Here is a 14,815-nt window from a genome sequence, read left to right on the forward strand (position 1 = left end):
GAACTTATGTTGTCACCTGTAGTATATTTATGTGCTTGTTTCCCACAACTTCCCCACTGAGGCACTATCTGTGCTGGTGTGATAGGTAAAAGGGCATCTGGTGGTAGGATGCTTGCCTAGCACAGGGAAGGCCCTAGGTTGGCTCCTCAAACCCTGCCCCCCGCCTCCCCCGACAGGCATCTATGATTGTAATTTGGATTCTGTTTACCTTTGGCTTCAATCCTCTGGCCACTTCCAATCAAACAGTCCTTGATGTCTGCTCCCTTCTCGATGACAGCATTGTTGCAGATGACACTGCCCTGAATGCTGCTTCTGCAATACAGTAGCCAAGTTAGAGAGGACCTGCCTGGAGCTCTCACCATCATCCTTACCTCTGCTGGCTGGGGGATTCAGATCCTCCCTCAGCCAATCTTACTAATGGATACATGCCTCAAGTTATCACTAGAAAACAAGAGGCAGGACATGGCTTATAGAATTCCAGAGTTGGGATATGCTTGTATTTCCTTTTTTGGGAGTAGAAGCTGAGACTGGTCCCTGGGGTGACCCATTATTCCTGCTTGAGGCTCTTTCTAGGAGATTGACTGTGGAAACAATGGGTTCCCCATAGCTCTTACCACACAGACTGGTTAATTAAAATCATTATTCATTATTCATTCAGAATACAAAAAAGGAGAGAGAGAGAGAAAGAGAGAGAGAGAGAGAGAGAGAAAGAAAGAAAAACATGGGACTTGAACCCAGGGTCTCACACATAGTAGTGAAGCATTCTACTACTGAGTTATAGCCCCAACCTGAAAAAGGTTAAAAATATGCTTCATTTCACACAAAAGACTATCCCAAGACTTAAAGACATTTTCGAAAGTAGCACTGACTCTTGGCATTTGAATGTATTTAAAGATATCTTCCAAGCCAGGTGTGATGGAGCACACTTATAATCCTAGTACTTGGGAGGCTGAGACAGGAGGATCACTGGTTTGAAGCCAGACTCAGCAACTTAATGAGGCTTTCAGCAACTTAGTGAGAACCTGTTTCCAAATAAATAACATAGGTCTGTGGGTATAGTTGGAAGGTAAAAGACCCCGACCCCTATGTTGTTCTACCCCCAATACCACACACAAAAAATATAAATAAAGACATCTTCCAATCGTGCATGGTGGTGTATGCTCATAATCCTAGCATTTGGAGGCTGAGAAAGGATAATCACAATTTGTGGATAGTCTCAGCTACTTAGTGAGACTCTTTGACACTCATTCTAAAATAAAGAATAAAAAACAGGGCTGGGGGCTGGGGGTATAGCTTGGAGGTAGAATGCCCGAGTTCCATCCCCTGTAGCAAAAAAAAGAAAAAGAAATGAGAGAGCCCCAAATGGGCAGTGGCTGAGCACGGTGGCACATGCCTGTAATCCCAGGGATTTGGGAGGGGAGGCTGGGGCAAAAGGATCACAAGTTCAAGGCCATCCTGAGCAACTTATTGAGACCCTGTCTCAAAATAAAAAATTAAAAAGTCAGCTGGGCATGGTGGTACATGCTTATAATCCTAGTACTTGGGAGGCTGAGATAGGATGGCAGGTTTGAGGATAGCCTTAGCAAGTAGTGAGACTCTCATCACCCAGTAAGACTCTATTTCAAAAACAGAAATAAAATAGGGATGGGGATGTAGCTCTGAGGTAGAATGTCCCTGGGTTCAATCTCTAGTACCATACATACACATAAATAAATGAATGAATAAACAAATGAATGAATAAATGAAAGGCCTGGCCAAGGATGGTGGCACATGCTTGTAATCCCAGTGCTTAGGAGGCTAAAACAGGAAAAAGGTTCTTGGCCAGCTTCAGTTATTTAGTGAGGCCCTCTGGAACTTAGTGAGACCATTTCAAAATAAAGAATAAGTGGGTGTGGTGGCGCACACTTATAATTCCAGCATTTGGGAGGCTGAGACAGGAGGATCGTAGTTGGCCAGCCTCAGCTACTACTTGAGGCCCTTTGTAACTCAGTGAGACCCTGTTTCAAAAAATAAAGAATAAAAATAAATAGGGTTGGGGGTGTAGCTTGAAGGTAGAATGTCCCTGGGTTCCATCCCCCCAGTACCAAAAAGAAAAAAAAAAAAAGAAAAATAGGGCTGGGTGTATAGCTCAGAGGTAGAATACCCCTGGGTTCAATTCCTAGTACTGGGGAAAAAAAAGTCTGAGGGTGTAGCACCTTTGGGTTTAATCCCCGTACCAGTTTAAGGAGAGAAAGTAAGCTGGGATGGTGGCGCACAATTGTAAACCAGTGCTTGGGAGGTGGAGACAGGAGGATTGCGCAGGTTCGAAGCCAGCCTCAGCTACTTAGTGAGGCTCTCAGCAACTTAGTGAGACCCTGTTTCCAAATAAAACATAAAAATAGGCCTGCCTGGGAGTATAGACCAGAGGTAGAAAGTCCCTGGGTTCCACCACCAGTACCACCAAAAAAACCCCAGCAACAACAACAAAAAACTTCCCAAATGCCAAATTTTTATGCACAAAGGAAGGAATTCTAGCACTTTATGACATTCTAGATTCTTCATCTCTATTTTTCTAGAAGGTTAAAGCCTGTTGAGAAGAAACAAAAGGCCAAAAGTACAGCACATTGTGCTGTGGGCTAGAGATAAGCAGAGACAAGTACTAGATTGCTTTTTGGCACAGGTTCAGGGTACACTCAGTGGGTGTGCTTTGGTATCATTTAAAACTTTCTAACTTGAAAAGCAGTCTAATCAGCAGTTAGGGTGATTCCTGATCCTTGCAGAAAATTCTCCAAAAAGGATAATACAAAAATACAGAAAGCTTTAGATATAGAGGCTCCTGTAATAACAGAGCTAACTTGTAAGGCTACTGGTTTATCACTGATAAGTCCTATTTCTTTTTTCAAGGTGTTAGCAGGGGTATACTTTCTATAGAGTAGTTTAATTTATGCTGTAGAACTAAACACCTTCATGCAAAAGGTAATCACCATCAGCAGGTATGAAAACAGCCAACCGGAACTGAAGTGGTCATAATTAAAGACTGCAAAGTGGCTACTTTGGAATCTGGGATTTAAGTGGGAACCTCTTCTGGAAGGGCTAGAATGACTGGGGCCAGATTCCCATGGCAAAGAATGGCCTGGTTTTACATTTAGAGGTCTGATGAGGTCTTTAGGATGTGTAACTCCTCCTGAGACAGAAACCACTACTGCAGTAATGTGACAGAGAAGACTGAGTCGGTTGATGGGAATTTGGAGTTCCCTTAAGGCTCTTGGTTGGTGGATCTATGGGAACCTCTGAGATGAATCTTTGAGATCGTACTAAGTTTTTTTTTTGGTGGTACTGGGGATGGAACCCAGGGGGTTCAACCTTCAAGCTACACCCCCAGCCCTATTTTTTATTCTTTATTTTGAAACAGGGTCTCACTGAATTGTAAAAGACAGCTGAGGTGTCGGCGAACCATGATCCTCTTGTCTCAGTCTTCCAAATGCCGGGAATACAGGCATGCGCCACCATGCCTGGCTAATATGAAGTTCTGTTTGAACATTTGTCTTCTCAACTGTTCTCCAGGTTCACTAGAGAGGTCATAAATCATATCTACTAGCAAGGCTGAGGTTACAAGCGTGAGGCTCTGGGATTACAAGCATGCATGCCCAGCTTGACTGTTGCTAGGGGTCACTTGCCTTGGACCAGGGAGAAATGTAGGAGATCTTGCTTAGGATCAGGGGACTAAAGATGCAGAACAAGCCATGCATGGTGGTGCATGCCTATAATCCCAGTACTTGGGAGACTGAGACAGGAGGATCACAGATTTAAGGCTAGCCAGCCTCAGCAACTTAGGGAGACCATCAGCAATTTAGTGAGAGCCTGTTTCAAAATAAAAAGGGCTGAGGTGTAGCTCAGAGGTAGAATAACCCTAGGCTCAACCCCTAATACAAAAAAAAAAAAAAAAAAAAAAAAAAGAAAAAAGAAAGAAAGATGCAGAACACAGGACAGACACTCAAGCCTTGGCAAAGTTTTCTTTTTTTTGGGTGGTACTGGGGGTGGAACCCAGAGGCTTTCTACCTCCGGGCTATACTCCCAGACCTTTTTTTTTTTTGATATTTTATTTGGAAACAGGGTCTCACTAAGTTGCAGAGAGCCTCACTCAGTAGCTGAGGATGGCTTCGAACCTGTGCGATCCTCCTGTCTCAGCCTCCCAAGCGCGGGGATTACAAGCATGCGCCACCACGCCCGGCTCTTGGCAAAGTTTTCACTTGACTTTTTTGTTGTTGTTGACACTGGGGATGGAGCCCTAGGGGCATTCTACCTCTGAGCTATACCTCCAACTCTATTTTATTTTTTTATTTTGAAACAGGGTCTCACTAAGTTGTGGAAGGCCTCATGAGGTTGCGTGAAGCTGGCTGTGAACCTGTGATCCACCTGTCTCAGCCTCCCAAGTATTGGAATTACGAGCATGCACCACCCTGCCTGTCTTCACTAGACTTTTGATTCCTGAGCATTAGCTGTCCTAGAGAGTGGCAGAAAATGAAAAATACAGGCAGGAGTTTCTCTGGATAGTCTTGCTACAGCTTCCCCAAGGTGGTCCTATTAGTATCTCTCAAGCCCTGAGGACCTTGGGCAGGTGTCCAACTCACTGTCCAGAAAATCTCAGCGGCCCACCACCGCTGACAGAGACAAGTACACCAAAGCTATGAGAAACTTTTTTCTGGACAAACGTATGCTCCTACTTTGACACTCAAGTCTAGACGTAATAGCAGCAGGGTAATCAAGATCCACATGACTGAAATTTAATTACCTTTCTTGAATTCACCCAAAGTAATTAAAATTAAATGACCTAAAAATAATGGGAAAAATTCATATGGGATACAGGATGTCTGATCTTATCACCAGGAGCTAATTTGCAGGATTGGGTAATCTCTAATGGCCTTTCTAGTCACTAGGCCTGTGTGGGCAGCCTGTAGCTTTCCATCAATCTTTTTTTTTTTTTTTTTTTTTTTTTGTGGTGCTGGGGATTGAACCCAGGGACATTCTACTTCTGAGCTATGCCCCCAGCCCAAATTTTACTTTTTTATTTTGAAACAGGGTCTCACTAAGTTGTGGAGGGCCTAAGTAGCTGAGGCTGGCCATGAACCTGTGATCCTTCTGTATCAGCCTCCCAAGTACTGGTATTACAAGTGTATGCCATCACACACAGCTCTCCATCAATTATTTAGCTAGAAAAGTGGCGGCAGCAGCTGTCTAAACGTTTTACTATTTCCCCAGCTAGAAACCTTACTAGATCATCTCCTTTAAAGCAACAGCTGACTCTGAGATGTACTAAGTCTCTCCTCTCAGCTTTTCTCACATAGCAAGTAGCAGTTTATTAGGGAACCAATGTTTCTTCACCAAGTTTCTTCATGTCAGTTAGGTTGCTAACACTGTACTTCAACATGGTGCTAGAGAACTACTTTATCTGTCCACCCACAAGAAGGGATGGAGAGGTTGCTAATTAGAGCAAATGGGGGAAAGTGATACCACTGTCTTCCTTGGAAGGCCTGAGACAAGGTGAGAGAGTGGAAGCTACGAAATGTCATCAGTTACTCTGAAACTAGTTGATCAAACGGATAAAAGGTAAATGTAGTGCCAGTTTCTAAGAGTGTGGTGACATGTGTCAATCTCAGGTAGGAGTCTGGAAGGACACAGGGTAGCAGGACTGCAATGAGAAAGAAGTCTGGAATGCCACACTTTACTCCTCTGGAAAACACAGGAGTTGATCTACATGACTCTCATGAACCTATGCCACTGTCACATTCTAGGATTTGTTTTTGGAGCCAAATGATAAGAAATACTGAAGTTCATGGTGGCACACGCTTGTAATCCCAGCATTCGGGAGACTGAGACCGGAGGATCGTGGTTCGCGGACAGCCTCAGCTACCTAGTGAGGCCCTCTGCAACTAAGTGAGACCCGGTTTGAAAATAAAGAATAAAAAATAGGGCAGGGGGTGTAGCTTGGAGGTCGAATGCCCCTGGGTTCCATCTCCAAACCCGTAAACAAACAAACAAACAAAAACTTTGCTTTACGCCAGGCATGGTGGCGCACACTAGTAATCCCTGCGCTTGGGAGGCAGAGACAGGAGGATCACGCAGGTTCGAAGCCAGCGGCTGGCTTAAGAGACCCTGTTTCCAAAAATAAAAAGTATAAAAAAAATAGGTCTGGGAGTGTAGCCCGGAGGTAGAAGGGCTTCCAGGAACCCCAGTACCACCAAAAAAAAAAAAAAAAAAAAAAAAAAAAAGAAATACTGAAGTTCAAACTTTATCTTATTTTTCGGTATTGAGGATAGAACCCCAGGCCATTCTACTGCCCAGCCCTACTTTTTATTCTTTATTTTGAAACAGGGTCTCACTGAGTTGCAAAGAGCCTAAGTAGATATGGCTGTCCGTGAACCATGATCCTGCTGTCTCAGCCTCTCAAATGCTGGGATTACAAGTGTGTGCCACCATGCCTGGCTCTAGATAAATATTTTTTTTTGAGGTACCAGGGATGGAACCTAGGGACATTGTACCTCTGAGCTACACCACTGCCCTATTTTTTTAGTTTTTTTTTTTTTTGAAACAGGTCTCACTTAGTTGCAAAGGGCCTTGCTAAGTAGCCGAGGCTGTCTGCAAAACACGATCCTCCAGACTCCAACTCCCAAATGCTGGGATTACAAACGTGTGCCACCATGCCTGGCTTCTAGATATCTTCTTTAGAAAACACTAGCAACACATCAGCTTTGTGAAATTAGATAAATTATGAAAAAAAAGGGGCAAAAGGGGAACTAGCATTTTATAAGCCAAATACTACTCTAAGTGATTTATGTTTACTAACTCCCTTAGTACTCCCATAAAACCCTGAAGTAATTCAGTTTTACGCCATTTTATAAATTTTATAAATGAGGAAATAGGGCACAAAGAGGTAAGGTCAATTCTCTAAGTGGCTATTAAGCAGCAAACCCAGGATTCAGTCTGACTCTAAAACTCATGTTCTAATCCAGAGGAGCAATAGTGGAAGGGTAGATGTAGAAGATCATTCTACCTCTGAGCTCAACCCCAGCCACAACCCCAGCCCTTTTACTTTTTTTTTTTTTTTTTTTTTGTGATACGGGGGTGAAATCCAGCAGAACCTGTGATCTTCCTGTCTCAGCCTTCCAAGTACTGGGATTACAAGCATGTGCCACCATACCCAGCTGGGCCTCAGATTTTCCATGGATAAAACAAAATCATAGTCAAGTATGGTGGCACATGCCTATAATTCCAGTACTTGGGATGTTGAGACAGAAGGATCACAGGTTTGAGGCCAGCCTTAGAAAATTAGCAAGACCCTCAGCAACTTAGTGACACCCTGTTTCAAAATTTTAAAAAACCAGGCATGGTAGCACATGCGTCCAGTACTTGGGAGGCTGAAACAGGAGGAGCACAGGTTCGCCACCAGCCTCAGCTACTTAGTGAGGCCATCTGCAACTTAGTGAGACCTGTTTCAAAATAAAGAATAAAAAACTGGGCTGGGGGTGAAGCTTGGAGGTAGAATGTCCCCTGGGTTCCATCCCCAGTGCCACAAAACAAAACAAAAAAACTAGAGGCCCATATAAAGGAATCTCATTTTTTGGGAGGAGGGGCATTGGTGATTGAATCCAGAGGCATTCTACCCCCAACCTACACTGTCAGGTCAATTTTATTTATTTATTTATTTATTTATTTATTTATTTATTTATTTATTTATTTATTTATTTTTGTGGTACTGGGGATTAAATGCAAGGGTATTCTATCTCCAAGCTATACCCCAGCCCTATTTTTTATTCTTTATTTTGAAACAGTCTTACTAAGTTGTGGAAGGCCTCACTAAGTAGCTGAGGCCGGCCATGAACCTGCAATCCTCTTGTCTCAGCCTCCCAAGTACTGGGATTATAAGCATGTACCACCACAACCAGCTCCAATTTTATTTTTTATTTGGAAACAGGATCTCATTAGGTTGCTGAGAGCTTTGCTAAGGTGCTGAGATTGGCATTGAACTTGTGACCCTCCTGTCTCAGCCTCCCAGGTACTGGTATTACAAGTGGGCGCCACCACATCTGACTCAGAAGAATCTCATGAAACGTTAGGCCACTGTAAAGTATCTCAAAATCAGGAAGATTCTCTACAACTTATGTGTATCTGGTCCAATGAGTTTGTCAGCCTCAAAAGCAAGTGTGATTTATACATATATTCCTTAGGCTTCTGTCTTCTTCAGGACTGCTTTGGGATATAGAGTAAAGGAAAGGTGACTCTTAGACATTGGTGTAGGGTTATTCCAGCATTTGCCAATGCTCACTAGTGTGGTAATTTTCATCAAGCAAGATACCCAGATAAGAGAAGATAGCTTCTAAGATCACAACTATCTTAACTATGAGGAGGATGGTGGAAATGCTTTGAGAGACCATGTCATTATGAAGATAAAACTAGGGCCCCAAAGGGCCTAGGTGCTATTCCTTTTCTTTTCCTTTTCCCTTTCTCCCCCTCCTCAAGGTAAGTTCTTTCCTGGGCTGAGCTGGACCTCGAAACCTCTGAAGGGTAGCAGGAAAACTGCACCAAATAGGCACAAAGGGAAACATACCCTTCTTCCACTGTGACTGAGTTCATGAGAAGGCAATTGGTAACAGTCACTCTATCTTTTATGAGACAGGATGAACCAATGACCGAGCGCTTAATGGACGACTTCTCTCCAACCTGTGCATCTGGCCCGATGAGGCTGTCAGCTCCAACCTGCAAAAGGCAAACATAAAACCTCATTCATGAATATCAACCAACTGTAAATCATCTCACAGCCCTTAAGCTGGAATGTAGCGGGATCTTTCCTTTTTGTATGTGTGGTACTGAGGATGGAACCCAGAGTCATTCTACTTCTGAGCTACACCCCCAGTCCTATTTTTTCTTTATTTTGAAACAGGGTCTCACTGAGTTGCAAAGAGCCTCACTAAGTAGCCGAGGCTGTCTGTGAACTGTGATCCTCTGGTTTCAGCCTCCCGAATTCTGAGATTACAAGATGCCCCACCATGCCCAGCTTTTATTCTTAATTTTGAAACAAGGTCTAATTAAGTTGCAGGGGACCTTACTAAGTAGCTTAGGCTAGCCATGAACCTGCAATCCTCCTGTCTCAGCCTCCCAAGTACTATGATTACAAGTGTGCCCCACCATGCCTGGCTGTAATAAGATCTCTCCATAGAGACATTTCAGCAATATTTCTTAGGTCTAAAAGTTCACATAATCCCTCTGACACCAACTCAAATTTATATTGGTTTGAGGATACTCCCTTGCGAAGAAAACATAATAAGCAAAAGAAAGCAAAACAGACAAATATATACATACTTGTGCACTGTGTGCAGAGATGTGCTTTCTTGAAGACAGTACTTAAATCAGGGTAAGAAGTGGGACAGAGATTGAGAGCTCCCATGCCTGAGCCCAACACTAAGTGCACCCTTCCTTATTGGGTCAGTACCATCCCAGGAAGTCTTGAATGAGATTTATTACCAGAACTCAGATGGGATTTCCCTGGGATTAAGGAAGTTCAAGGCTCAATCTAGATTTTCAAGGACAAGTCTCAATAATCCCAGAACATCCTGCCCTGCCCAGGCTAGCACTTACCATGTGTTTGCTGACAATTTGGGCTGATGAATGGACTGGTGATTCTTCTGGACAAAGAATGGACAGCAATTTGGGCACCTTGAGGAAAGAGATTTGGTCACCAATGACCACAAAACATCTTAGATAGAATCCAATTCTCTCAGCTACAATCTTCTGTCTGGGTGAGGGAGAATAGGAAGTTGCTGCATTTCCTCTAGCACCAGGATTGCTTATGGAATAACTTCTAGATGGCCTTATTCTCAGTTGCTTAGCTGAGAGGACACTTCCCTAAAAGTCATGTCACATCCCTCAGCTGGGAAGTGTGAGACATGCCTTTTAGGTACCCATGCAGGATTCCTTGGGAAAGAAGGCTTCATGGGGGCAAGGAACACCACATATTCTGATCATCGTCACTCTAAGTTTTGCTCACCTCCTAGACTACTGTGGCTATGCATGAAATAGGATGGGAACAATGCTAGACAAATTCACTATTAGAACTGATCCTAGCTGGGTGTGGTGGCGCATGCCTGTAATCCTAGTACTAAGGAAGCTGAGACAGAAGGGTTGCAGGTTCACGGCCAGCCTTAGCAACTTGGTGAAGCCCTTCACAATTTAGTAAAATCCTGTTTTAAAATAAGAAATAAAATAGGGCTGGGGTGTAGCTCAGAGGCAGAATGTCCCTAGGTTCAATTCCCAGTACCACACATACAAACGGAATGAATGAATGAATGAATGAATGAATGAATAGAATAAAATAAAATAAAAAAGAACTGATCCTGAGAAAGAATTTGTTTTTTACCAGCCAAAATAAAATGTGAAAGGGAAATTCACATGGTGGGAGGGTTTGGCTACTGAACCATTAGAAAGGCTCAGATAGTATATCTATCTGATTTCCCAGCACAGGCAGAATGCTGGCCAAAGGAGTGGGTGGTAGCCATGCTAGTTGGGGAGGCCTTGACGGCAATGGTCACATTGCTGTGTGAAGGCCATTGCCCTGGGATCTTCTCTATAACACTCTGATCAAGGCCCTTTGGGTTTATCTGCTACATGGTCCCTGCTGGCACTTTGCAGAACACTTTTTCAGGCTGTTTCCAGGCTATCAGTAAATCCTCTTCCAGACCAGCCTGACAGATTCTAGTAGAATCAGGGTGAATCTGGGATTACCTGTGATTTCTCAGCTTTCTAGCTTGGAATTTTCTCAGATTTAGAACCAATCCAGGTTAAATCCAGTGTGAGGTCTGGGGTTGAGGTTATAGCTATCATGTGCTGTGGGTCCCAAAGATTCCAGAGTCACATTTTCTTCAGAGAAATCTGAATTTTCAACAATCTTTTATATCACTGTACACCTCACTCTACCCCCCACTCTAGTGTCTATACTTGCCATGACAGTTTTCATAGTTCCACCAAGAATAATGCCAATAGGTACTATTTTCAGGATTTCATTTCTATTATTCTTGGATGTCACCCAAGTACTGGTTCCTCAATTATCATTCCTATTCTCACCTCAACCTTTTACTCTTCTCCATTTCTATTCTTGGTGTTATCATTCTGGGAACCTTCCTCCTGTGCTCACAATAAAGAGCTCCTCTACACTCTTGGCCTCTTTCTGATTCCCTTCTACCCCTCCCTTTAGTAAGACCTGATTGTCTCTAGGGCACTGCTTCCCCTTCAGTGGAAGCTATTCACTATCCACTTCCCCTTTGCTGACCTGGATATCCCAACAGGTATCCTGGCATACCAGGTCTTTCTCAGTCTTGGGAATGAGAGGGATTTTCAGTAAGTAACTATGTATCCAATGAAGAAATAAAACAAAAGCTCAGACTATTCCCTCCCTTCCTTCCTTGTACTAAGGATTGAACCCAGGGGCATTCTACTTCTGAACTATACCCACTGCCATTTATTTATCATTTATTTATTTCTTATTTATTTATTTCTTATTTAATTTTTGTGGTACTGAGGATGGAACCTAGGGGCATTCTATTTCCAGCTACACCCTCAGCCCTATTATTTATTTATTTATTTATTTATTTATTTATTTATTTATTTATTTATTTATTTTTGTTGTGGGTCTAGGGATGGGACCCAGGGGCATTCAACCTCCGAACTACACTCCCTGTCCTATTTTTTTTTTTTTAAATTCTTTATTTTGAAACAGGGTCTCACTAAGTTGCAGAGGGCCTCACTAAGTAGTAGCTGAGGCTGTCTGCGAAATGGAATCCTCCGGTCTCAGGCTCCCAAATGCTGGGATTATAAGCGTGTACCACCACAACCAGCTACCCTCTGCCTTAAAAAATATATTATTTATTCATTGGTCCTGGGGATTGAACCTAGAGGCATTCTACCTGTGAGCAAACCCCTTGCCCGATTTTATTTTTTCTTTGGAAACAAGGCCTCACTAAATTGCTGAGGCTGGCTTTAGCCTGTGGTCATCCTGTCTCAGGCTCCCAAGTACTTGGGTTATAGGCATGTGCCACTATACCCAGCTGAGGCTGGCCTTGAGTCTGTGATACCACTGTCTCAGCCTTCCAAGTACTGGGATTTAGGCAGGCACCACCAGCCAGATGTGACTTGCCTTTTAAATCCATGTTCTCACCTGTCTGTTTGCTTCCATGTAGAGTCCCAGTGTGCTCACTCGAGAGCAGAGCCCCTCTTTCATGATGTGGACATAGCAGCGCACCTGTGGTCTAGACAAGTCTTCCTGCCTATCACCTCGACATGCATTCCAGCAGGCATCATAGGGAGCCAGGGTCAGTGTATTGTCTTCCTTTATAAAACTGTAAATATCTTCAGAGCAAAAATCCAAACCAAGCAAGTAAGTGAAAGAAAGAGAGATGACCAAGGGGATAAAGACTCGGTCAAATTGTGAATGGGGTATAGCTAACACTTTCCCCCCTTAAATTTACTTATGAAACATGGGCTCTGGGAAAATCTCATTATAATTACAAATACATAATCAAATTAAAAGATGTAGTATATTTCCCTGTATGTTTGAATATTGTTTAATATAAAAATGCTTAATAAGGGGTCCTAACAGTAAGTTTGATCTATATCAAGTACTACTAGGGAAAATAGAATAGATGTTCTTTGTAAATCATGAAATAACAAAAACAAAACCCAGGCTTTAGTGGCCAGCCATGTTGGCTTTGTGTCTTAGTTAGCCTTTATTTCTTTTTATCAGGTAGCTATGCTATGACAGAGAGCCTAGGTGCCAGTATTTCAATTCTCACAACAACCCTTTGAGATCTTTTATTTTATGATAAGAAGACTGAGTAACCGGTCTCAGGTCACAGAACTAATAAGGCAATCCTCCTGTCTCCGCCTTCCAAGTGCGGGATTAAGGGATTACAAGCGTGCACCACCACGCCCGGTCAGACCTGGCTTTAAAATGTGCCTCTGCGCACGCTTGTAATCCCCGCGCTTGGGAGGGAGAGACAGGAGGAACACGCAGGTTCAAAGCCAGCCGCGCTGGTTTAAGAGACACTGTTTCCAAATATAAATAATATAAAACAGGTCTGGGAGTATAGCCCGGAGGTAGAAGGGCTTCCAGAAATCCCCAAATTTCTCTCCCTCTCCTTTCCTCTCCTCTCCTCTCCCATCCCCCCCCCCCCAGGTCTGTCTGATCTCTGGGTTTTTTTTTTTTGGTGTGTATGTGGTACTGGGGATTGAACCATGGGGGATTCTACCTCCAAGCTACACCGTCAGCCCTATATTTTTATTCTTTATTTTGAAACAGGGTCTTACCAAGTTGCGTAGAGCCCCACTAGTAGCTGAGGCTGTCTGCAAACCTATGATTCTGTCTCAGCCTCCCAAGTACTGCAATCACAAGCATGATCTTAACTAACTTGCCAGTACTGTCTGTTTATTCATTTGATAGACATACATATATTTTTATTTTCTCTCTCTCTTTCTTACTTTTCTTTTTTTATTTTTGTGGTACTGGGGATGGAACTCAGGCATTCTACCTCTGAGCTACACCCTAGCTATTTTTTTATTCTGTGTGTGTATGTGTGGTACTGGGGTTGGAACCCTGGGCGATTCTACCTCTGAGCCATACCCCAGCCTTAGTTTTTTTTTTTATTCTTTATTTTGAAACAGGGTCTCACTTAGTTGCAGAGGGCCTCACTAAGTATCTGAGGTTGGCCTCAAACCTGCAATCCTCCTGTTTCAGCCTCCCAAGTACTGGGATAACAAGCATATGCCAACATGCCTGGCTCTGTAACTGTACATTTCTTTACCTTCCTTTCCTTAACAGAGTGGCTGAGTTTAATCAGGGGTAGATGTTCCCAGGGCCTAAAGAAGAACCAGGGAACTAAGATATGGCAAAAAGAGTTTAAAGACATAATAGTCTAGGGTAGAACATGTCAAACAAAGCTATGAATCAGACAACAGGGCTGGAAGCATGACTAGTCTGTCTCTGAAGAACAGCATGACAGAATCTGACTCAGCAAGATTACCCAGAGCTCAGGAAGCGAGGTTAGCTGGCCTGTCTTGTCCTGTAGACTAGAGAAAAACATCTTCCACCTGAAGACATACGACAGGCATCTCATGCTGGCACTCTCTCCAAAGCAGTTCTACTCGTGCCCTCTTAATGCACCAGTTCAAGCACTGACCTAAGGACTTTAGTTCCTTTTTCTTTAGATCGTCCTCTTTTTCTTCTTGCTCTTGTTGTGAGGAGGTTGAGGAAAACTGTTTTCTTACTAGGTATGGAATCAGTTCACTCCGGATAGAAGTGATTGACCTAGAAAGAAAGATCAAATGAGAGACCTGGCTGGTTCTATTGGGATCAAAAACTCTATGCATCCAAGACAAAGCCAGATCAGGTTATATCACCTTGGGAATGAAACAGATCAAATGTAGAATGGATTTGGCAGTTCTGGAGAAGCAGAGGCTCTGAGTTCTCTTGAGCTTCAGGCAGGGAGTGGGAGGTTAGTGAATTGAATTTGATATTCTCTTCCCTTGGTCAAGGAAGAAAATAGTCTTATTGTGTATGTGTGGTACTAGGGATGGAACTCAGGGGTATTCTACCTCTGAGCTAAACCTTCAGCTCTATTTTATTTTTTATTTGTTTTTTGGTGGTACTGAGGTTCCTGGAAACCCTTCTACCTCCAGGCTACACTCCCAGACCTATTTTATATATTTTTTTATTTGGAAACAGGGTCTCTTAAGCTAGTGAGGCTGACTTTGAACCTGCGGGATCCTCCTGTCTCCGCCTCCCAAGCGCAGG

At 43.2% G+C, this 14,815-nt stretch overlaps 1 protein-coding gene across 1 annotated transcript in view; it reads right to left on the minus strand.

Moving 5' to 3' along the window:
* EIF2B3 (eukaryotic translation initiation factor 2B subunit gamma) overlaps nucleotides 1-14,815 on the minus strand; it is a gene marked incomplete at both ends in the record, with an annotated part of 99,037 nt that overhangs the window by 4,143 nt on the left and 80,079 nt on the right. Inside the window, 5 exons of the mRNA XM_080692217.1 lie at nucleotides 209-312; nucleotides 8,585-8,733; nucleotides 9,613-9,690; nucleotides 12,185-12,375; nucleotides 14,202-14,329. Coding sequence (XP_080548343.1) covers nucleotides 209-312; nucleotides 8,585-8,733; nucleotides 9,613-9,690; nucleotides 12,185-12,375; nucleotides 14,202-14,329 — 650 coding nt within the window. The remainder of the gene's footprint in view (nucleotides 1-208; nucleotides 313-8,584; nucleotides 8,734-9,612; nucleotides 9,691-12,184; nucleotides 12,376-14,201; nucleotides 14,330-14,815) is intronic.

Source organism: Muscardinus avellanarius (genome assembly GCF_963383645.1).
Source record: "Muscardinus avellanarius genome assembly, chromosome: 3".
NCBI lineage: Eukaryota > Metazoa > Chordata > Mammalia > Rodentia > Gliridae > Muscardinus > Muscardinus avellanarius.